At 32.0% G+C, this 25225-nt stretch overlaps 1 protein-coding gene across 9 annotated transcripts in view; it reads left to right on the top strand.

The window, feature by feature from the left end:
- LOC120774500 (small conductance calcium-activated potassium channel protein) overlaps positions 1 to 25225 on the top strand; it is a 51931-nt gene that overhangs the window by 9937 nt on the left and 16769 nt on the right. For 3 of the 9 annotated variants that reach the window (XM_040104177.1, XM_040104176.1, XM_040104170.1), the window contains exons 3-5: positions 3697 to 3798; positions 16652 to 16968; positions 18108 to 18212. In XM_040104177.1, the coding sequence (XP_039960111.1) occupies positions 3697 to 3798; positions 16652 to 16968; positions 18108 to 18212 (524 nt within the window). Of the gene's footprint in view, positions 1 to 3696; positions 3799 to 14346; positions 14353 to 16651; positions 16969 to 18107; positions 18213 to 24925; positions 25062 to 25225 lie in introns of those variants that run through there. The other 6 variants (XM_040104179.1, XM_040104175.1, XM_040104171.1 and 3 more) reach the window with 5 other exon arrangements.

Here is a 25225-nt window from a genome sequence, read left to right as displayed (position 1 = left end):
AGATAAGGTGCGCGACAAAATGATAAGATCACTTCATATGTTGTTAGAAAATGGTAACCATAATATAAACAACTAAGGAAGGGCTAAGATCGGGTACCACCGAACATTTTATACTTTTGCTACATTTAAGAATTAAAACCAGGGAAATACTTTAAGGTGTAAAACCAATCATATAGAGTAAAGTCAGCCGGATGTTCGTAAATCTGATATGAGTTATATAGGGGCTAGGCAAAGTTTTCGTCCATATTTATCTATTTTAGGCACAAAGATACACTGTTATGAGTAAAACAAGCTCTCTTATTTTCATTGGGATAACTCAAATATTCTCACATCACCGTTATATGCGGAACAAAGTCACCCGGAAGTTCGAAAATCTTTATCTTAAGTAAGGCAAGTATTGGTCCGATTCAACCCATTTCTGACATACCATTATAAGAGAAGGATTATTTCTTAATATCAGTTATATATGTCACACATTGACCGACATTTTCGATCAAAAGTCAGCTATAAGCATTGGACCCACATATTCAGTGCCTAGGGGCTTGAGCAGTTTTTATTGGATTTAAACCATTTTTGGTCATACGGTGGCACACACTAAAGAAATTATTCGTGCAAAGTTTTATGCCGTTATATTAATTGCTTCTTGAATTGTGGACTGGAAACTGAACGAATCTAGTGCAATTTAAAATTGTGTTGGAAGTAGGCGTGGTTGGTTTTAAACCTCATCCACTTTCACAATATGACATAACAATGTAAGAAGAATGCCACATTCTAAATTTTGTCGAAATCGATTTGTCGAGTTCCGAGATATGGGATTTAACTAAAAAGTGAGCGGTGCCCAATTTTCATACCGATTCCTATAAAGCTCCCTCATACCATCTCGGTGGTAAAATTTAATGTCTCTGGAGTATTTAGTTATTGATTTATCGCGCTTTTAGTAGTTTTTAACTCTTATATGGGGTTATCCTCCAATTTCACACTGTCAGTAGAAGTTTTTATAAGAATTGTACTCAGCAAATTTGGTTTAGGAAATGTGTACATTGAACTTCTCGCCCCCTTTTTTCCCGCAGGTGTTCCTTGTTACATTACAGGGTCCAGCACTCGAAATGTAACCAATCAAAAAAGCCATAACTTCTGATCGGAAAATTATTTTTATTTATTTTAAAGTACAAAATGTATGAAAATCATCATAAATTCAGGACCAATTCACTTTTGCTCGATATGACCACCTTTTGCCTTAACTATGGCCTTGAGACGGTTCAAAAACGTATCGCAATGTGGCTTGCCGGTATTTCGGCCCACTCACGGACAATGGCTTTCTTCAGCATCTCGAGACTGGTGTATGTTTTACTTCGGACCTTATTCTCCAAAATGGCCAAGAGAGAATAATCCATTGGATTCGCAACTGGTGAATTCGAGAGCCATTGTGTGGTCGTAATGAAGTTCGGAACGTTGTTTTTCAGCCATTTATAGTTTACTCGCGCTTTATGAGACGAGGTTATAGCCGAGTTTACAACAACGCGCCAGTCGTTCTTCCATTTCGCTTCTTGGCTCCAATTTTTTAATTCCAAGTGTAACCAGGTCCTTCTCCATCTGGTCTTTCCAACGAGGGGGGAGGTCTTCTTCTTCCTCTGCTTCCCCCGGCGGGCATTGCGTCGAATACTTTCAGAGCTGGAGTGGGAAGTACCTTCAGGTACACAAAGCCTGTTAGTTGTATTGGGTCTAGGTCGAGTTTTCAGCCGATTTTTTTAATTCTAAGCACAAATATGCACCGTTATAAGAAAAACACGCTATCTCAATTTTATTAAGATAACTCACATAATGGCCGATAAGTATATGCGATATAAAATAACGAGGGAGTTCGACAATTTTTATATGGGCTAAAGAAAGTATTGACCCCATTCTCGGATGCAACCGAACATTTTATACTCTTGCAACTTGCAAGAATTAAAGCCAGGAAAACACCGAAAGGTGTAAAACGTCTAACAGAGGATCGGAATCTATGCAATTTTAGAGATGCATACATATATTCCATATATCTCATACACTGATCGACATATTCGGCATAAGGTTTGTTAGAAAAGTCATTATATGTATGTAGTATATGAAAGTTGGGGTAGTACTGACCAGATTTTATCTATATTTCCCAAACTAAAAAACCGGATGTTCGAAAATTCTAATATTAGTTTTATGAGGGCTAGGTCAAGGATCCAATAAAATTTATTTATTTTAGACAGCATTTCACACGATCTATTCGTAGGCAGACTTCCTCCGTATGTACGAGGCAAGAAAGAAATAGCAAAACGTCCTCCGTTGGATGCAAACCGTTTACGTTTCAGATTTAGTTATACATACTACTATGAGCAAAAAATCAAGAAAGAGCTAAGTTCGGGTATAACCGAACATTTCATACCCTTGCAACTTGCAAGATTAAAGCTAGGGAAGTACCTTCAGGTACACAAAGCCTGTTAGTTGTATTGGGTCTATAAGAAAAACACGCTATCTCAATTTTATTAAGATAATTCACATAATGGCCGATAAGTATATGCGATATAAAATAACGCGGGAGTTCGACAATTTTTATATTCGGTATATGGGCTAAAGAAAGTATTTACCCCATTCAAAATCTTTGTAGAAGAGAAAGGCTGCATAAGTTTCAGTGCCCACTGCTAGGGGAAATTTAATATCTCATGAACTACCTGACCAATATCAACTAAATTTGATATATAGCATTGTCTCAACAGTTTTATGTGAACAGACGAAATCAGACATCAACTATGCATACTAATAATGTACTATATGTATTACATATTATGTAATCTTCTACCAAAAATTTGTCGAAAGTGGACCTCAGATACCGAATATGAGGACCTAACTGTCTATGTCTAAATGATTTATACCGAAAGTATCGTACATATGGGTTATCTTAATAAAGCTCAGAGATCCGCTTTGTCTTATAATGGTGGTGCCAAAAATGATAAAGTCTTATATTCTTATTTTTTTTTTATTTAATAATCATTTTGTAGAAATAACTCCGTTTTATCTGTAAAATACACTTAATGGGTTACATGGGTTTCCTCGGGTAAAAACAGCCTTTTTTGTTACAAACATACAACATAAACAAAGAAGTTCTAAAATTTTTGGAAAAAAATATTTTAACCTCGGCCACAGCGACGCCATTTCCGGTGACCCCTCGGAAAAAAGATGCGCCCGCGTTGGCAGGATAACTCTTTATAGGATCGTCTAAAGTAAAAAATACGTGTTTTAGTTGAAACCTCAACTCAGAACTTAAACGAAGGAAAAAATATATATTTGCAGAGATTTTTACAAAAAAAAAAATACTCATGCGCACAAGTTCGCAAGGCTGTACCTTCGAAACTATTACTCGGATCAACTTTGTAATTTAGAACAATATTCTAGAGGTGTTGTAGCATTTAATAAGACAATAAAAAAATCGATTTTTTGAAACCCGTAAACCAATTTAACCCCTTCAAATTTGAAATTTGTATAGTTTTTCGTCACAAATCAAGTTTAGAAGGTTAAATTTCGTTACCTTAGTTATAATACTCATATAAATTAATTTCGAGATAGATATGGTTATATATGCACATACTATATATCATAATCGAAAATATTAGTTATAAGTAATTACGTGTGTGAATAGCAAATAATTACTATTTTTTATTGTTTTTTCAGGCTTCATTTTACTCGACAGCGTTAAAAACGTTAATATCTGTTTCGACTGTGATTCTTTTAGGTCTTATTATAGCTTACCATGCTTTGGAAGTGCAGGTGAGAGTGAGTGCAAATTTAAATTCCTTTTCAGATGTTACAATCAGCGTCCTCAGCATCATTGTCCTCGTAGTTATGTAATTCATGCATGCAAAACTGATGTTTTAGCACATACGGCATACATAATATTGTTTGTCACCAGCTTGCACTATTATAATTTTAATTAAACAATAAATAAATATACATATAGTACAGGACCATATGTAGGATGCTATAACATGATGAAACTTCAACACCTGTTCGTGATGAATACACACTTTATATTCTTAGCCAAAAACTAAATAAAATAGAATTGGGGAACACAAATTGTATATTTCCAAAAGCGGAACGATAGCATTAAACAAACAATTCTATCTATTATGTTTGCTACTGTTTCATCATAATAACTATACTCGTATGTGTAATTTATTATTCGTTAGACTAAGTCTGCTAAAACATGTGTCGCTAAATTCCTTAAAGGTGTAAAAACGAATTTATTTGCTTTCAAACTACTGGAATATATCAAAATTTGAAGTCTGAAATATGATTTCATTAAAAAAAATGTAATGTAATGTAAATTATATTGAGTAATACTAAGCGAAAATACTTGATGTGAGGGAGCGCTGGAAAAATTTTTCCTTTTATTTATTACACATTTCATTTTCATTGTATTTCATGAGTATTTTTCCAATCCACTGCTTGTACAAATACCTTCCATAATCAATATTAGTTTTGAGAGGTTCTCCGCAACAAAAAGACAACAGTTTCACATTGATTATCGATGATTTAATGTCTAAAATGTCTTTCAAATCAGTTTATTTCTGAGCCGGATATGTTCGAATTCAATAATCGTTTATTTAAAGACATTCTCTTGTTATGAATAAAATTTTCTAGCTTTTATCGGCAATTATTGTCAAAGTAGGTATTTTACCAAATCGACAAATTTTCATAATTGGCATGACACACCTTTGCAAACATAAATAAATAATATTAAACATTTTTGTTCACTAAATTATTTTATTTATAATTTTTTTTACAAATTTTATAGACAGTTTCTTTTAAGCCGAATTAAATCAAAGCTGGCAATGACTTCTTATATAACGATTAATGACTTAAACAATTTAAAGTGATCTAATTATACCCATTTAGTTAATAACCACCTGCTTACTCTAGTCTCATGCTAATTTCATTCAATCTACTAAACGTATTTAGAAGATGATTGAATAGTTAATTTTAAATTTTCTGATAATAACTCTGTAGAGCGGTGATAGCTTTCTCGGAACACTATATTTTAAAAATAAACAGTACTTGATTTCTGGATTCAAATTATCTCCATTCTCCATGTATTTTATATATAGTTATGGAGGAGATATGTGCAACCGAACATTTTGTACTCTCAAAGTCAAGGAAATATCTTCAGATGTAAAACGTCAACCAGAGGATCGGCACCCAAGCAATTTTATATAATATGTATAAACATAAGGGTGTCCGTTATTTCCCAAATTTATTTTTGAGTTTGCAGCGCCCTCAAAATTTTTAGTAAATGTCCAAAAAAAAAAATTATGAAACCCATATGAGCTCTTAATATTGATAATAACCCATGCCGCAACGACGATTTATTTCCCATTTAAATAACATGGGGTTTTCGTACTTTTTGCAATTAATTTTTTCTTTCCGAAACCAATTGATACGTTGCTGCGGCGCCGAATTATTTTTGTAGAAAATTGAACTTTCTACAAAAAGTTTCTCTGAAATTTTTCAAAAAATCACTTCCGTCAAAGTTATTCAAGGTCAAAGTTGAAAGTTTTTGATGTGAAATTTGACACAGATATCACTGACTGACCAAAAAAAAAAATCGACATAAGATTAGTTAGAAAAACGAAAATCATTAAATGCAATATAAGTATGAGATATCCCCAACTCTCACCGATTGACTATTGACCCGATTTTATCTATTTTGGCCAGTAACATACTAACATTATACTGAAGAAACCTGAGTTTCATAAAATACCTCACATACAAACACCAATCATATGAAATAAAGTCAGCCGGATGTGTAAAATCCTGATATTACACATATTGGCCGATATATGCGGTATAAAATCTCGGAAGTTTGAAAACCTGTTTAATAGGTATATTGGGGCTAAGGGAAGTATTGACTCGATTCCACCCATTTTTGATGCACAAATCTATTATTATCAGGTAAATATTTTAACTGAAGTTTAATTGTATATCCCATACATTGGCCGATATTTTTGACAAAGTTCAACTATAGATGCAATGGATTTGGACAATTTTTGGTCATAAGGGTGCATACTCTAAAGGCATTATTCGTGCTAGATTTTAATCCATTATATTAATTGCTTCTTGAATTGTGTACTGGAAAGTGAAAGAATCGAATGGAATTTAAATTTGTGAAATATGGTTGTCCATGGCACAGTTCTACTCCGTTTAGCCAATTTTTGCACTGTGACATAGGGAAGTGAGAGGAATTCCACGACCTAAATTTAATTGAAATCGCTCGGATCGATACCGAGATATGGGATATCATCAAAAAGTGGGCGGTGTTACGCCCATTGCCCAATTTTCACACCGGCTCATAAACAATTCATAAAGACTTCTGACACCACCACGGAAATAAAATTTAATAACTCTGGCGTATTTAGTTATTAATTTATTGTGCTTTTAGTAGTTTTTAACAGTACAGTTATGTGGGGAGAAAGCGGGCTTATCTTCCGATTTCATCCATTTTCTTATACCCCTTGTTAGTGCGATCCTTGTACCAATGTTTCTGTAGCAACATGTTGCAAGAGTATAAAATCAATAAGATAAGAGTTTACTATTCACTGGGCAGAAATGCCCAAGATACATATTACCAATTTTCGTATTTACTTGAATTAAAATAAATTTCCAAATAAATATATCAAATATTCCAAGATATTTATTTTATATTGGAAATAATAATCAAACAACATTTAATTTTAGATTAAGAATAAATGTAAATATATGTACTTGTATGTACTTAAAGAAGTGTAATCAACGCTCGGTAAGATACCGGCTGTCGAGTTTGCACCATTTAAACCTGCTTACTATAAATATTTATATATTATTATAGAAATTCTCTATTTATATGTAATGCAGTTACTTGTTTCTTCAAATTTTTTTAAAGATTACGCTTGTCCGTGGATAAGTAACTTAAATATTTCGGTGCTAGATTTTTATTTTTACTAGAAGTACCATATCTCTTGCATGATAAAATTAGTATTGTTGTTCATTGTTTTACTTTCCATGATACAACCGATTAGATTTTCATTAGATTTCCAGGCTTAATCTTAGTTGCTTAACATAAAAGCGATTTAACGATTCATTGACAAGAAGAATATACTTTAAGTGTATTTTGAACTGGCACGGAGCTGGTATACTCCTCATAAATATCTGGCAACCAGTCACCTAAACGATATATGTATACGTATATATTCTTTAATTTTTCATGATAGGCCAGCTTTACCGAAGTTAAATTTTAGGTATACTATAAATTTGTTATTTCTTTAAAAAATTCTTTTTTATTAAAAACCATTGATTTATTTAAGCTCAGCTGTTTTATAATTACTATGAGTTGCAAGAGTATGCAATTTTTTATACCCGAAAATAGGCCTTTCTTATTTGTTTAATACATAGTTTTCCCGACACCTAAAAGTATTTCACCTGCTTCGTACCTTGCAAGTGGAGGGAGTATAAAAAGTTCGCTTATCCGAACTTAACCCTTTCTAACATCTTAATAAAGAATTTTTTTCTTTTAACATACTATAGCGCGTACTATACGGTATGTTTCGTCGAAAAAAGACCTTTTTTCGTGAATTTTTTAAAAAACATTATTACTGTAGGTTTATTTTACTTATTATTTTATGAAAGTACAACATTTGAAGGATACTTGAAAAAAGTTTTATCGAAAAATAGCAAGGAATAACGGATTTATAGGCGATCTCTGCAGGCACCTCGAAAAAAAGTTTTTGTGCGGTGACCAGCCTACAGCATCACTGGATCATCTGAAAGCAAAAAATCAAAATGCTTTCTTTAGTTTATTAGTTTATCTTTCAATTGACGTCGAGTTTTTTTTTTTTAATTTTTAAATTTTTCAATTTTTGGTACCATTTTCAAGCCAAAATGACGATTTTAGAAGAAAAAATCGACTTATTTGTTATTGTAAAATTCTTAGATATTAAAATTTTTGGAATTCGAGAGCTATATATATGTAGAATATTTGTACAAAATTTCAAAACGATCGATGCAGTGGTTTTTTCTGTAGGCTGGTCACCGACTTTAAAAATGGCATATTAGGGAAAATCGATTCAAAGTTTTGTACACTCAGCGCAGGTAGCTGGAAGGCGCGCAAACCTAAGTTAGAGATACCGTTATTCAACCTGCTGTAACTTCGTTAGTTTTTCTCCGAATGACCTAAAACTTTAATACAATATTCTGAATGGTTCAGAAAAAAATAAAAATATAAAAAAAATGGAAAAAAAGGCGTCATACACTGTATTTTTATACTCTTGCAACAAGTTGCTATAGTGTTTAATAGTTTTGTTCACCTAACGTTTGCTTGTACTATTTCCAAAAGAATAGTTCGGATCAATAATTCCCATAGCCCCCATATAGCTGATTTTACTATTTATAATGATGACTGGTTTGCCCGTAGTGTTTGTTTGAGTTTGCTGAATAGCCAGAAGTGACAAGAAGCTAAATCAGGCGAATACGATGGTTGAGACACGATATTGGTTGAACTCATGAAGGATTGATCGTCTCTCGGATCGAAATTATATATAATTATGACATCCTGGCAGTCGGAAAGCATTGTTCTCAGACATTAACGCGGCGCCGTTTTTCGAAAAAATTTAATGATTTTGAAACCAATTCTACTTCACTTTTCTTAGGCCCAATCGACATGTTGATGGCCGTCCTGGACGTGGTTCGTCGTTAACGCGTTCTTGATCCTCTTTGAATAATTTGTACCAATCAAAAATACTTGCTCGCGACAAACAATACCATAGTTGTAGAAAATGAAAAGATCTAAAACCAGAAATATTGTGTGAAAAATTAATGTTACCAAGATTTTGTTGAAAACATACCCAAAAGGGAAAGTCGATGATCAGGGTGACGAGCTGAATCGATTTAGCCATGTCCGTCTGTTTGTTCATCTGTTTGTCCCGCTGTCTGTTAATACGTGAACTAGTCTTTCAGCTCCGAGCATTTCTTTTCGGTGAATGGCAAGTTGTTCCTCCTATTATGTTATTCTGAAAATTGCTATGGTACTTTAGGCCGTCTGCGAATACATATTTTGCATACGTAACCATTTATTATACCCTGAACAGGGTATATTAAGTTTGTCACGAAGTTTGTAACACCCAGAAGGAGCCGTCGGAGACCCTATAAAGTATATATATAAATGATCAGTATGTCGAGCTGAGTCGATTTACCCATGTCCATCTGTCTGTCTGTCCGTCTGTCTGTCCGTCTGTCTGTATATATACGAACTAGTCTCTCAGTTTTTCAGATATCGTTTTGAAATTTTGCAAACGTCATTTTCTCTTCAAGAAGCTGCTCATTTGTCGGAACGGCCGATATCGGACCACTATAACATATAGCTGCCATACAAACTGAACGATCGGAATCAAGTTCTTGTATGGAAAACTTTCACATTTGACAAGATATATTCACGAAATTTGGTATATGTTATTTTCTAAGGCAACGATGTAATCTCCGAAGAAATTGTTCAGATCGATTAACTATAGCGTATAGCTGCCATACAAACTGAACGATCGGAATCAAGTTCTTGAATGGACAACTTTCACATTTGACAAGATATATTCACGAAATTTGATATATGTTATTTTCTAAGGCAACAATGTAATCTCTAAAAAATTTGTTTAGAACGGATTACTATAGCATATAGCTTCCATACAAACTGAATACATAGTTACTAACAGAAATGCACCTGTGAAGGGTATTTAGCTTCGGTGCAACCGAAGTTAAGGTTTTTTCTTGTTTTTTTATTGTAATTAGTCAACATATATCAAACTTGAAAAATTATCATTAAAAAGACTTAATAAGTGTTAATTTCAGTGCGCATTTCGTTTAGCCGGAAAGGTGGTAAAAGTCATTTTATAAAGAAATAAAGAGATGAGAGTATTTTTTTTTAGGAAAAATATTACAACTGACATTGCATGGATTTATTAGTCTCACCTAAGTTATTACTTATGTTTTTTTATGTTATGTTTTGTTTTTTAAAGCCATGCCGAAAGGACCCTACTTGTTAAACAAAGAGAAAGCTGTTATAACGGCGCATAAGGAAAATGGCATGAGTAATGTGTAGATTCCTTTAAAAAAATATACAGATCTGAGAAAGTTATCAGAAAGTATTTAAGATAGGGCAAGAATTATGGCCACAAGAAAAAAACCAAAGGTAACAAAAAAAATAAAGCGCAATTTGATCTTCCCATTAAAAAACGTCGTGTCCAGAAATATTTAAACACAACATAACACGTTGTTTATAAAAAGCAAGCAAAAGCATCGGCACTGACAAAAACCCACGAGAACGTAATTTTATCCGAAGAGAAAATCTCGTTGGTCCTGATTAATTTAGTTACTTTTGGCATGAGTTGAAAGCAAAAGAGAAACCAAGGTTGAGCAGGAACTTTGGTGGTGGAAGTGTTATGATTTGGGCAGCCTTTTCTTATTAACCCAGATCCCAGATCCAGAATATGCTATGTTCCAACAAAAATTAGCAGCGAAATCTACACGTACGTGTAGGAAGCAGAATTAATCTCTTTTCCCGAGGACTATCATCAATAAGAAACAGTTTTCCAACAAGATAACGCTGCTATCCACGTCTAGCGACATTCTGTTCACTGGTTTGAAGACAAAAATTTAGAATTGATGAAATGGAATGCAGGTAGTCCAGCTTTAAATCCCATCGATAACCTTCAGGGCATTCTGGCAAGAGACGTTTTTAAAAATGGTCGCCAATTTGGCAGTGTTTTTGAATATGAAAATATCTTAAAAAAACTAATAGAAATTATGACAAATTGCATTTTCGATTTAATAAAATGTAATGGAGGCAAAATAAAATATTAATACTCTACTAACTCTTTTAATTTTGAATATATTTGGTATTAATTGAAACATTCGGCTAAACGAATTGCATGATGGAAAACCTTTTCATGTGATGAGGTATCCTCAAGAAATTAACAGAGAGTATTATATTATTACAGCTTCGGTGCAGCCGAAGTTAGTACTTTTTCTTGTTTTTTTTTTTTTTATTAAAATACATGCATTGTGTCCCTGTGTTGACAAAAATTATTTGTAAACAAATCGATCTCATATTGCAATGCGTGTAATGCAAAATTTTGTTTTTTTTTATACTTTGTTGCTTTTTAATTTGAATGCCTTTAACAAACAGAAAAGTACCATATGGTACTTAAGCGGGTTTCTTTAACGGTATTATCTCTTAAAATGTGATTGTGGCACTTAATCCGGATTTACTATAATGTTTTTCGTCACTATAACAAACCGTATGTCGAATATGTCGATCAGTGTATTAGTAATATATGTATGTATTTATAAAATCACTTAGAAATGTATTCTCGAGTATATGAGTAACGTCAAAAGTTTGTTTGTTTCAGCACATACCTTTCCTGCCTCCAATATACTTTATATAGTGATTTCCGATTGAGGTTGTGTCAGATATGTCTTATTCGAGGATGATTTTAATATAATTTTTGCTGATGGGAATAAATACGCAGCTTTGAATCATTTCCTGGAGTATATTTTTTTGCATTTTCTCTTCAAGTGCAGCTTTTAATGAACATAGAACCTATTAACTCTTTAAAAAAAATCTGCTCATTTGGCGTGCGCATGAAAATTTATTCATAATATAAAAAAAAACAAGTAAGGAAAAGCTAAGTTCGGATGTAACATTTCATACTCTTGCAACTTGCAAAAATTGAAGCCAGCGAAGTACCTTCAGCTATATAAGGATTGCTAGTTATATGGGCTCTAAGGCAAGTTTTTAACCGATTTCATTCATTATATGCAAAAAGATGCACCGTTATTAGAAAAACACGCTCTCTAAATTTTATTAAGCTAAATCAATTATTGGCCCATGCAGGCGGTACAAAGTTATCCCGAAATTCAAAAAACTTTACATTAGGTATATGGGGGCTTTATATGAGGTTGAATTGGGTCAACCTATTTTTAACAAAAAGACATACTGAAAAGGATTATCTCCAAATTTCAATTATAAATTTTACACATTCACCTATATTTACGGTAAAAAGTCAACTATAGGTACTGGGGGCCACATAAACAGTACTAAGAGTTTGAACAGTTATAATTCGATTTTGGTAGTTTTTATTCATAAAGGGAAGGCACTATCGTCCAAAGTTTTATCTCGATATTTTAATTGATTCTTAATTTGTAACCAGGAAAAGGTAAACATTGATTCCTATAAGTTTCAAGAGTATAACATGTTCGATTACACATGAACTTCGCTCTTTCTTATTTGTCTACATCACCGTTACATGAAGAGGGGCGTATTAGTGGCTTAGGAGCTATGTTCATTAAACTTATTAGGGAGCGGGGACAGAACCACTTTTTCAAAGACTTTTGCCCACATGTGCCCCTTGCTACTGCGATCCCCTGTGCCAAGTTATTGTTTATATCTTAACTTAGTGCTTTGTTAGGGGTTTATACGTTTTATCAAAATATTAGCACATTCGTTCGTGTTATTCATACTATATTTGTACCGAAGTTTTGTTATAATACATTTATACTTTTGCATTTGATCTAATACTTTTAGAAAGCTTGAAGCAAAGTAGTACTGCTAGTGTGAGTTAAACCGAAAGCTCTTGGTTTATTAGTACAAGAATGTAGTAATTTTATAAGACTGTCCCATTTTGTGTGCGAAACTCTTTAACCAAAGCAAGATGAATAGACTGTCAAAATACATCGCCTTTAGCTTATTTCTTAATATTATTGACATTAACTGGCTACATTGATCATTTGAACAAGATTCATCAGAGTACGAAATAACTAGAAGAAAAACGTTAGTCAAATACGCCGCTGCCAAAAATTATTTACCGTGCAGTTTTTCGGTTGAATATACTCGAACTATGTCCGTAGAAGTCTGGTTAGACTAAAGCATTACTAATTGAAACTATCATTTTTATGATGAGTATATCTATGCCCTGCTTCCATTTGCAGCTAGACTAAAAGCGTATCGTGCTGAAGTACTGGATAATATAGTTTCACGTTTTCGTGTTTATCACCAATGTATTATGAGAACTGACTTATTTTATAGCAATACAAACAGATCGACTCGTTATCTAATAGCTCTGATAAATATCTACTCCCCTAAATATATTTACTTTATCACATTTTTAAGGGGGTATTCTGGTCTAGAAGCATGAATTACAGGTAATTTTTAAAGTGTCGTAAAAAAAAGCAATTAATATTGTTATTATTCATTTTTTTATTAGTTATTTGTTAATTTTAGAAGAGTACAGAAAAAAATTAAAAACTAAAAAAAGTAAAAAATTTCAAAAATTATGAGCTGAGGAAGTGGGCGGTCTCTAAAAATTTCCACGTGACCATACCCATGATTTCAACCCTCCTAGTTATCTGAAACCAAAAAAAAAAGATTATTAATTTTTTGGGAAAACATTTTTTTCACAAAATGGCGACTGCCTGAAAAAAAAAGTTTTTTTGAATCACTTTTTCTGACTATTTCGAATTTTTTAAAAATAATAAAAATAAAAAATTGGGGATGAGACTAGTTCCAACCATAGACAAGCCTATAAAGAAGACTATATAAAAATTCTAAGTATATGGGTCTAGTAGAACCTGAGAAATCGTGTGTATCGTTCCGAAAATTTCAGTTTTGAGAAAAACGCGTTTAAAGTTTCGCGTAAAATCTTTGGTTCGATTAGTTCCGGTCGAACCAGTTTGTATGCCAGGTCAGAAAAATGCCTATATCTCCGAAAATAATTTGAATTTTGAAAAATCCTCTTGTGCACATATTACTGAATAGTTAAACTTTGAAAATATAAAAAAATAATATCGATTTTTTTAAATTTCTAGACCAGAATACCCCCTTAAGTCATTACAATGCTTGGTTAAACAAAATTTTTACTTTTATTGATAATCTTTTATTTTTTTTAAAGCAAAAATTTAAATAATCATAAAAATCCCGCTTTCAGAGATTTCACGGTGTTATATAATTCCAATGGTACAAACATCCATCAAATATAATTTTTTCCAAGTTGGCTTATACCCACATAAATAAAGCCTAAGTTTGACAAATTATTATCGGTATGTGAGAGTATGTAGGCATATGTGCGGTCACACTTTGCGTCTAACTGATTTATATTTTTCATTTAATGTATATGTTAAAAATTCATTTAGTAAACCATTTGACAGTTCATATTTGCGTTTCCATAGTATAATTTTTAGAAACCCTACATAATATTAATGTGAATCCTTTACAAATTTCTAATACTGACCTTTTATTATACTTTGCAGAATTCAGTAAGTAAATATAAAAGTTTTGTAATATTTGTGAGTAAGTTCTTGATGGTAGTTTAGTTGGAGCTTTATATAATATGTTATAGTCCCTACGATGCATATACAAGTACAAGTATCTAATTCCAGTAATTATAAGCATACAAGACTGTGAGTACACACACATACATACAAACTTATTTGGATATGTCCCGGCCATGCAATGAAATGACCAACTAAGTTACACCCCAACATGTCATCTCTCTATGTTTGCTACTTCATGCAAACAACTGGCATTTGACGATGTCGTATGAGATGCCTCTTTGCCGCATATCGGTCACAAATACCTATAGTAGTATTTAAAAGTCATTCCATACGTACATATGTATATATACATTTAGTTCGATTTTGGTTTTCCATTAGTGTGTTTCGAAAAGATTCGTCTTGTATTTAGGATAAGGACATAAATGCTTCTATCGAATTATTTTTTGATAATTCATTGTACTAAATTTTAGAAGCCCGATATAACGATTCATTAATGAATTTTAAAGTTGCTGTAAGTAACGATGTATTTCTAAAATTACGGAAATATATTATAAATTAAGGAAATATAATATTCAGCAAATACTGAAAAATAGAAATCTTTTCTAGCTCAATGTATAGATTTGATATCCATCGGATTGATTCAGATAGAAATCACTTAGATTGATAAATGGACTTGCTTATTTTAGCTATACGAGTATGTGTCTGTAAGTTTATCTAATTACTCGTATGTCAGGCTCATATATTTGAATGAGCCGTGCCAAATATTAACTTGTTTGTATGTGTGTACATATTTATATGATTACGTGGGACAACTCACATGTACTTATGTATGTAATGAAAAGATGTAAATGTATCGCTTATTTTGTAAATTAAGATGCATAACGATGGCATAACATTTTCTACAATATTTTTTCTAGAGCTTCTTTAAACGCTTCATGAAGAGTGTGACTTGCTTATTTCTTATGGTTGGCTTTGCATTTACACCGATTTACGCTTAGCTGTAGCGTAGTCTTTTTTATTTCATAGCTACAACTATTATATAAAAAGTCTATAAGTAACTCACCCTATGTTAGCTGCATACTTACTGTCATTTGTAATGCACTAAGGATCCAAAACAAGCTAAAGTTGCGTACGAACATATGTATACAAGTATAAAACAATTTGGAAATTGGGACAGAAAGAATAATTTGTATTTTGTATTGTGAAAGCTCAGTTTTTCAGCTACTGTTAAATTTATTTTTGAAATATTAGACTCATTTTCTTGTATTTTTCTTCTCTCTTAGTTTTAGAGTCGCTTATCATCGACAAAGACCATAATAGGCCGCCACTCTTGTGTACCCCTTCTTCACACATTTACTTAACTTAATATAAAACTGTCGTGAGATGCTTTGTATGCGTTAATACTTTTAATACTGAACTTGAAGCACATCAAGAGTTTGGAAATATGCCAACATATTTAAACCAAACAAATAAATTAAAATTTAATAACGCCATTTTTAACTCATTAAAAAATACTCTTCAAATGACATGAAGATATTTCGAGGGATATATTTAGTGCTTTTTTCGTATTTATTTTGTAGAGTTCAATTAAGGCGAAGAACAAGGCGTCGCTTTCAAACCTTGCCGATTTACGGTAGTAATGTTGGCAGTAGGCACTTTTATACACATCAGAATCAGTACCTGAAAGAAATATGTCCATCTTACAATATTATCTGAAAATCTGTTCAAACCTCGTTTATTTTGTTGTTGTTGTGGATGTAATTAATATAACATATGTTTTGCCAGACACAAATTTGACCAAAATCCAGCTTATACTTTAAAAACCTTTTTATTATTACCTTATTTGCACATACACAAATACATAATTGAGTATATTATACAGAGGAATAATACTTAGTATAATAGTTAATATCAAAATCTCCACATGAAAACTCATCTGTTCTAACAATGTATAACTACAAATTCGCATTTCCCATTTTACATATGTATGCCTTTTGAACACAGATATGGATGTACATAGGTGCCTTTAGCTGAGCGAAATAAGTGTTTTATGTTTTTAATGATTTGGAAATATTATATTTTGTAGTGAATGTATGTAAAGTGACTTCCAAGTCGTTAGTTTGTCCGTTAGTTATTTCGTTTGTCACACTAAAAATAATAAATTTTCATAGTTCCAATTAATGAATTATTGGTAAAATTATGGTATTTATTTCTTTTTCTTACATTTAAAACTCTCTGCTCAACTCTAAATGGATAACGGTACATTATGACAAATTAACAGTTGTTCATGATAGACAATTGTGCAGACGATTGGCGGATCGCAATGACATGGCAACGAATTAGTCAGATAAGTTTAGAACTTTTTATATGTGCAATTCATCCAATTCCTGGCGAATATTATTTCCAATGGACCACAAAATTGGCAAATAAAAATAAAACTATGGGCACCGAAACGGTACCATATGATGTGGCGTTATCATTACCCATGTTCCTTCGGCTATATTTAATATGTCGGGTTATGCTTCTTCATTCGAAATTATTTACGGACGCATCGTCACGAAGCATAGGAGCCCTCAACAGAATTAACTTTAATACGAGGTAAGAGTGTTACTAAATTTTTAATTATTTCATACATTTCCCTCACAATGATTTCAGTATATGTGACCTGGTCTACGAAAAGGGAGCTAACGTGCGAAAACTTGTTTTCTCTGAGAAACAGCTGTTAAAAATAAACAACTCGTTTCGTCAGTTTCTCGTTATCTCATTAATTTTGACACCTAAGCCCCCTTTCCGTAGACCAGGTCACATATAATACTTTCAACTCGTTGAATGAGCAAAAATATCTCTTGTATCAGGAAGGGCTTTGTGTCCCTATAAATTTCATGAATTATTGATTCCATATTACTAAGTAAGAATTTTCCTAAAGCTAACTCTCGTGTTTCATTTCATAAATCAAATTTTCTACTGTATGATATTTCTATTATATCGTTCCTATCATGCTTTAGGATAAGTGAATTTCAAATCAGCTTGAATAATATTGCATTGTAGCCAGGTGATTCTTCCATAACTCTTAATCTTGTCTAAATCTGTTAATTTTTGGATGTTAATATCAGTATAAGTCAACACAAAATACTACAAAAGTTTTAAAATACATACACATGAAAGCTAAATATTTTCATATATAGTACATATTTGCAAACAACCCATAATTTCTGGGTCATGTGATCAAATAAAGGTTTAGAACACATTTCGCCTTTTAACATTAGATACTAAGTTTGTCTTGTGTGACTTGAATTCAATGACAAAATTCAGTTTCCATAGTAATATTCCATAAATACTCTATATGTGATCTGGTCTAGGGAGAGGGAGGGTGGGGGCTTAGGTGTCAAAAAATCAATTTTCACTTTTTAGTTGATTCGGATGGAAGATGAGATGCTTTTTCACGTGATAGAATCCAACAAGTTTTCGCACGTTAGCTCCCTTTTCGTAGACCAGGTCACATATAGTAATATATGTATGTACATGCAATATATAGGGTACATTGTTTGAGTAGTTCTGAATGTAATTTGTTATTGGCATTTGATTGTTCATTCCTCGGTTGAATAGGGAAAAAGAATAATTATGAATATGTTTACATATGTAATTACATATATCCGTATTTATTTAATTATAGCATTACCTAATCTAATAATAAAATTACTTTGATTAAAATAATTTAAATGTGTGTTCAATTTCAGATTTGTTTTAAAGACTTTAATGACAATATGTCCAGGAACGGTGCTACTCGTTTTCATGGTATCCCTATGGATTATTGCTTCGTGGACTCTGCGGCAATGTGAAAGGTAACGGATTCCAACTACCTTAACATTCGTATTATCATGCATATTTCCTAGTTTCAATTTATTTGCTTTTATGAAAAACTTTGTTCTTTGCATACACATTAACACACACACTCAGACTAAAGGCAATTTATGGTTTTGATTCTTATTCATTTATTATTTCAACAAAATTGCAAAAGAAAACTTTTACAATAAAATGTTAAGTTTTTGTACATGTATGTATATATGTACACCGGGTGGTTATAACCAGCTCATGAATTGCCGTAATATATTTTGTAACACCATACGAGTGTATGTAAATGTACGTAGTTACAAATTAATTTGTTAGTCTCAATTTCTATTAACAAACGAATTACAAGTCCACACTAGCAACATAGGTGCCTATGTATAGTATGATAAGAATGAAAATTTAATGGAATATACATTTACATATTTATACTACTGTGAGCAAAAAATAGTAACTAAAATTTTGCACAAAAAACCATTCGTCGAAATACTATTTTTCTAGGTTGGTATGACTGTCAGTGATATCTGCGCCTAGTACCACATCAAAGTAATCATTACTGTTTAGTAGATGCTTTTCTTTCTGAAGTGCTTGCATAATGTTGGAAAAGGTCTTCGGTGATAATTGTTTGTCGCGAGCAAGTGTTTTTGATTGGTATAAATTTTTCAAGAGGCTTGAGAACGCGTTGATGACGAACCAAGTCCAGGACTACCAACAAAAGCAACTGATAATCAGCACATCAATTGTGCCTAAGAAAAGTGAAAGCACGATTTATTCCAAAATCACTAAATTTTTTCGAAAAACAGCGTCACGTTAATGTCTTCGAAACAATGCTTTCCGACTGTCAGGTTGTCATGAAGCATACTATTACTGGCGATTAGGCTTTGATCTATGCTTTCGACCCGCAAATTCGAATATCGTAGCAATAGTAAGCCGCAAACCCCCATTAAATTAGGTCAAAAATCGAGGTTATATTGACAGTTTCTTCGATTATCGAGGTGTGGTGCACTCCAAATTCCTTCCGACCAGTCAAACTGTCAAAAAGGAAGACTATTTGAGTGCTATGTGCAGTTTGCGCTAAGCTATTCGTAAAAAGAGCGAGGAACAATGGGCCAAGAACTCTTGGTTTTTACAACACGATATACACCGTCGCTTACTGCATTGATTCTTCGTGAATTTTTCGCCAAATTTTCAACTAATATCATGCCGCAACCACCATATTCGCCAGGAAACTCAAACGAACACTCCGCGGAAACCGTTTTGAGTCAATTGAAGACATTAAACGTGAATCGCTACACGCATTGAAAACTATTCCGAAAATTCACTTTAACAACTGTTTCGAGGAGGGCACAAGTGTTTTGGGACTAAGGTGGATTACTTTCAGGGTTACCTCATAGATTTCGAAGAATAAATTGAGAATTTTAAAATTATGAACGAAATCTTATTATTTTTTACTCATAGTAGTATAATCGTTAATAAAATATATTTACATAAAAAAACTGTCTACTATACATAGTATTATATAAAATTAAAAATTCATACAGATGTGTACATGTGTGACAAGTTATCAGCCGAGCCAAATGCCTGATGAATTTAAAAAAGTCTCTTGTAATGTGAAATTACATCGAAGCATTAAAAATGCCTGCTGAGAGACAACCGCTACTTCTTGTATAATTTCAGAACTTATGATGACATTTTAAGTTACCTAATTAGAGCACCCATGTGAAAAAATATTAAATGACTATTTGTGGAGCATAAATTCTAATGACAATTTCATAAAGTCAATCCGTCTTGTATCTACCAATTTCTACAAATTTTTGAGTTGGATGACCTCATTCCCCAAGAAGGCTTCTAAATTTTTTCAACCAACTCGTAAGCAATATTTTTTTCAAGTTTACTAACCAATTCATCAATAACTGGAAGAAAAGCTTCTGTACGAAATTTGTTCCTCTTTGAAAGTTACAATGCCGATGCCTGAGAACCAAGTGGTAAAAAGTAAATTTGATGAAACTGACAACCCTCCTTAATACTTCAAGCCAATATCCAATATTTTGAGTGATCTATGGTTTAATTTTTAGCCTTTGAGTTACAGACAACTTAAAAAAATAACAGGAAAAGTATGACCTCTTATTCAACATCTGCGATTTTTTGTGTAATCTGTGGTTTCATTTTTAACCTTTGTGATTGATGCACATAACTTCAAAAAAATAATAACAGGAACTTTTCACATCGTTTCCCGAAATGACGTTCAAAATAAATATTGCTATTTACTGTGTACAAGCTCTATATTTCTCTTTTCTCTTGTTTACACTTGTAAATTTTCGAAAATTATTCTAAATACAAGTAACAAGGATCCGTCAGCCCTGCCCTTAATAAGGCCTTGGTTACCAGCTTTCAACAATAGTCAAAGAAGAAGATTTCCCTCTGGGAAATTCTGCCGGAGCTTTCACATTTAATTCCAAAGGCAAACGCTTTACAAAATAAACGAAAACTGTATAAATGCTTTATATGTAATTTCTCTAAATAAATAAATACACATAAATACATATATTAGATTTAGCATTCTGATTCGACTTGCACATTTATCCTAAAGTTTTATCTAAACATTATTAAGCAACAGATTTAAAAAAAAACACAAATAGTTTTTAAGCAGTATTTTTCTGGATAGCAATCGTTAGCTTTGGAAATTCTATGTCACATAATTTTATAAGTGTACATATGCATATATACATATACAAATACAAAAAAAAGTAATGCAGAGACATGTTATAATTTTGATTTTAGTTGGCTCTACATACTATATATAGTATAAATAAATATAAATTCGTTTTAAGCGAATATAAACTACTTTCACACATTACACTGGCTTTTAGTTATTTTTTCAATATAACAGCATATCTTAAATAAATACCTGTGTATATTTAATGTATGTATGTATGTACGTTTTAAAAGTATTTGTGACAGTAATCTGCTTTGCTTGTGTTTATGATGTTCTCATTGAATCTACACTATCGTCTAATCGTACGAGTATGCTAATAATTGCATCTGATTTGTGTTAATGATAAAATATTAATTATTTGTATTAATACATAATAAACAATATTATCTAAGTGCGTGTATATGTATGTGCACACATGTATATACTATGTGCTCCGACTATTTTACACAGAAGATAAACTAAGACTCATGGGAAGCTAGCATTTCTGGGATCAAAAATAGGTATGTATTAGGTCTCATTATTGTAGCAAATGATATCGGAAACCTTTAACTAATGAGTTAGAAATGTTCGCTCAATTATTAAAACTCGAAAAGATCCACTAATCCTAATAAAAATATGAAAAACATAACGCTCAAAAAGTTCAATTTACCCAATTGTTGCACAATGCTGTTAATATATTACTACATGGATACTATATTGTATAGAGTTTAGACGACATAGCGCGTGTCAAACTACAACATCTTGATCAATCTCATGTAACACGCATGTACTCTTTAGTACAAAACAATTATAATGAAGGCACATAATCACGAGGAAGATGTTGAATCTCGAATAACTTAGTACATTTCGGCTATGAAAAGAGGTTTGATATTGAATTATGAGTTGCAATCGATAATACAAAATGAAAGTTTGAGAACAATTTCCCGTCTTTCTATTTTTTCATCTCTCTCCCTAATGTCTTTATAAGTTAATAAAGAAATGTCTACAAATACATATTTTTTCATACACTCTTTTCTATTGGGGTACTCACAACCCGTCGTAAAGCATCGTAAAATCGTAAAATTATAAATTTGTACACTTGTTTAAAAAATCTTTTGTTGGATTTCATACAAAAAAGAGTTTACACATTTACAATTCTCAATGCTCTGTTTTCGAATCGTTATAACTTATAACTTTATGAGACTTGTGAAAACCCTATCTATTAATTTTACGGACAATGTCGAAATATTTTCAATAACCTTTTTCATAGAACAATCACTCCTTAACAATCACTAGATTCGTTCAAATTTGAAAAACTTCCCTCTTAACTCTATTTCGTTATGTACCCGCAGAACGTCCGGACGCACGGAAAAACGTGAAAGTTCCGACAGTTATTCCTTCATCCCGCACCTACTATACTATAACGAAATAAATTTCAATTCAATAAATTGAAATTCAATTTCTGTTTGAAAAATAGATTTCAAAATTTAAACAAATGGGTGTGGCCAGATATGATTGTTTGTCGAAAAATTTCGAAATCTAACAAAACAAAAATGCATCAAAAGCATTGATCAAAATATGTGTGCATATGTATTATGTATTCAGTTATTTGGTATTGTTAATAATCTTTGCTGTTTATTCAAGGGATTCAATGCGAGCGAAGCCGGGGGGAAAGCTAGTATAGTATAAAATGTTTTTAATGTAAGATTTCAATAGGTAGGTATGTATGTATGCAAATCTATATTTCTATATTTTGCTATTTAATTTGTTTATTATATTTAAAATATTTTGAACACAAGTAGAATGAAGAGAAGTATCGAAGTTGTAGTAAATGCTAATTATGGCTAATTCACATATAACTTTAGCTTCGCTTTGCGTCAGACTTGTGCTTTGACAGACATATTCGATGTTGCTTTTGCTAAAATTTGTTTACATGGAGGCCAAGAAACGCAACGACGATATAAAATTTAGACATCGCTACATATTTTCCTGCTGTCGAAAGCTGCAGTCGCCATTTTTAGAGATAAATACAGAAAACAGAGCGTTCATTCTGACATATGTTTTCTTCGCTCCGTTGTTAAATAATGAACTGTCAAGCAAAGCGAGATAAGTTTTATGGGAATCAGCCATGGTTCTACATTAAATTCGGTGACTTCGTGTCTGAGTAAACAACCAACCAACCAACTTATCAGTAAATATAAGTTATACATATGAAATATTTTCACGTATACATTCAATATATACTAACAGTTTCCGATAAATGAAAATTATTTACTCAATTTACTTATTCTACATGAACCAACACGAACGAAATGACTATTTTTATGAAGAATTGACCTTTCAATCGCAACATTACTATTGAATTTGCAACATACGCTTTATTTGTTTTTTAAACCTGGATGTATTATATTTTACATTCTCTGGTTACATTTGTATAAAAATAATTAATTCTCTAATATATCTATAATTTGTAATCGTGTTACTATATTTCATTCTATAAACGTTGAAATCCGTACACAAGCGAGGTGTTATATTTGAAAAGAGAGTCTGGATTATTTTTGTTAAAAATTAAGTTTGGGATAGCCAAGCTATAGAAATGCGTCATGGAAGAGGCAAATAAGTTTGAAAATATTCTAAAAAAAATCGTATTTAGAACAGCGAACAGTGAATAATATAATTAGGATAAACTTATTATAATAGAAGAGACACATTTATCGCCACGTAAATTGAACGAAATTGTAATGTCTCAATAAGCTCGAAAGAAAAGAAACAATCACAAATTTAGTATGCATAAGTTGAAGGCCTTGTAATCAAGTAACCGCTTTATAAAGAGTAAGTACCATATACTTGGAAATAACCAAACCTTTCAAAAATCATTGCGTTCATCTTAACCTCACGGATGTGTTTGATATAAAATTAATAAGAAAATTTTAAAATCGTTTTTTTTTTAATTTTAATTTTTTGTTTTTGATTAAAAATCCTAGATTATCGCTTATACTTATAGAGCAAGTTAACGACTTTTAAACTTTTGTCGATGTAAATATCGTATCATGTAATTTAAATTGTGCTACGCTAAATTTTTAGAAGTGTGTCGTGAAAACAAAATTGCTTGGTTTCCGTTTAGTGTGTCTTTTTCGATTTTTCGATTTATTAATGCATTAATATGTATGTTATTCAATTACTAAAATTAAGCATGGTAATTTTTCAGACACAAGATTAAATACATACATTTAGTAAACATTAAAATTCATACACATTTACATTTCGCGATGACACACGCATTGGTATAGATGGAAACAGTTATCTGGATTATTTTAATACGTATATATGTATGTACGTTTACACGTTTATACATATATATGATACATAAGAGCAATTATTAACAATAATGTGTTACATACATACATACATATAAGATCACATACATATCATAGCAAAATCTTTCTCATTTCAAAAAAATTAATATCCGTACATAAAATTAAAGTATTTAGCTAATCATTGACGCTATAGTTTATTCCTACATTTACTTAATACACAATTAAATTCAGACAAAACTGGCGGCACAACAGGCACAACAACATTTTAATTTTAACACACTATTCAAACAAATTCTGACGTATTGAATGATTTAGTAGATATTTTACTTGCAATATGTAAATGCCTTGGATGTAAACATTTACATACATATGTATGTAAGCCAATTTATATGAATGCCACGTACATTTCATTTTAAAATTTAATTGAACAATTCAAATCACATACTCGCTTTTAATTGTATATTTAAATGAACCTTTTTGTTGTATTTAGTTTGTTGAAGCATTAGTCCACAATTTTTGTAAAAAGTTTAACAAAATTGATTTTCATGAAAAGAAAACGAAATATCTTCACATTTTCACAAACCTGTTTATTTGTTTGTACCACTTTTCACCTACCAACCACTACCACCACTACTTTACTACTACTGCTACTGCAAATACTATGCAACCAATCTACTGTGCGTTCGTATCACGAAAGATTCCACGACGAGGAGCACGCAAATTTGCTAAACTCCATGTGGCTAACAGCCATCACGTTCCTATGCGTGGGATATGGTGATATTGTACCAAACACCTATTGTGGACGCGGTATAACGCTTACATGTGGCATGGTGGTAAGTATTTTGGCAAACGTAACAAAACGTAAAAAATTCCCACATCTGCACCATAAGAACTGAAACCCAACAGAGACAATTTTTTTCAAATCACGGTAGTACCATCTTCGAACGATAATACGATAAATCTCAACCTAAACGTAGGGTATACATACATTCATGTA

The sequence above is a fragment of the Bactrocera tryoni genome, chromosome 4 (assembly GCF_016617805.1).
Source record: "Bactrocera tryoni isolate S06 chromosome 4, CSIRO_BtryS06_freeze2, whole genome shotgun sequence".
Lineage (NCBI taxonomy): Eukaryota > Metazoa > Arthropoda > Insecta > Diptera > Tephritidae > Bactrocera > Bactrocera tryoni.
The sequence above is the reverse complement of the archived record's forward strand: the minus strand, read 5'-3'. Positions and strand labels throughout refer to the sequence as shown.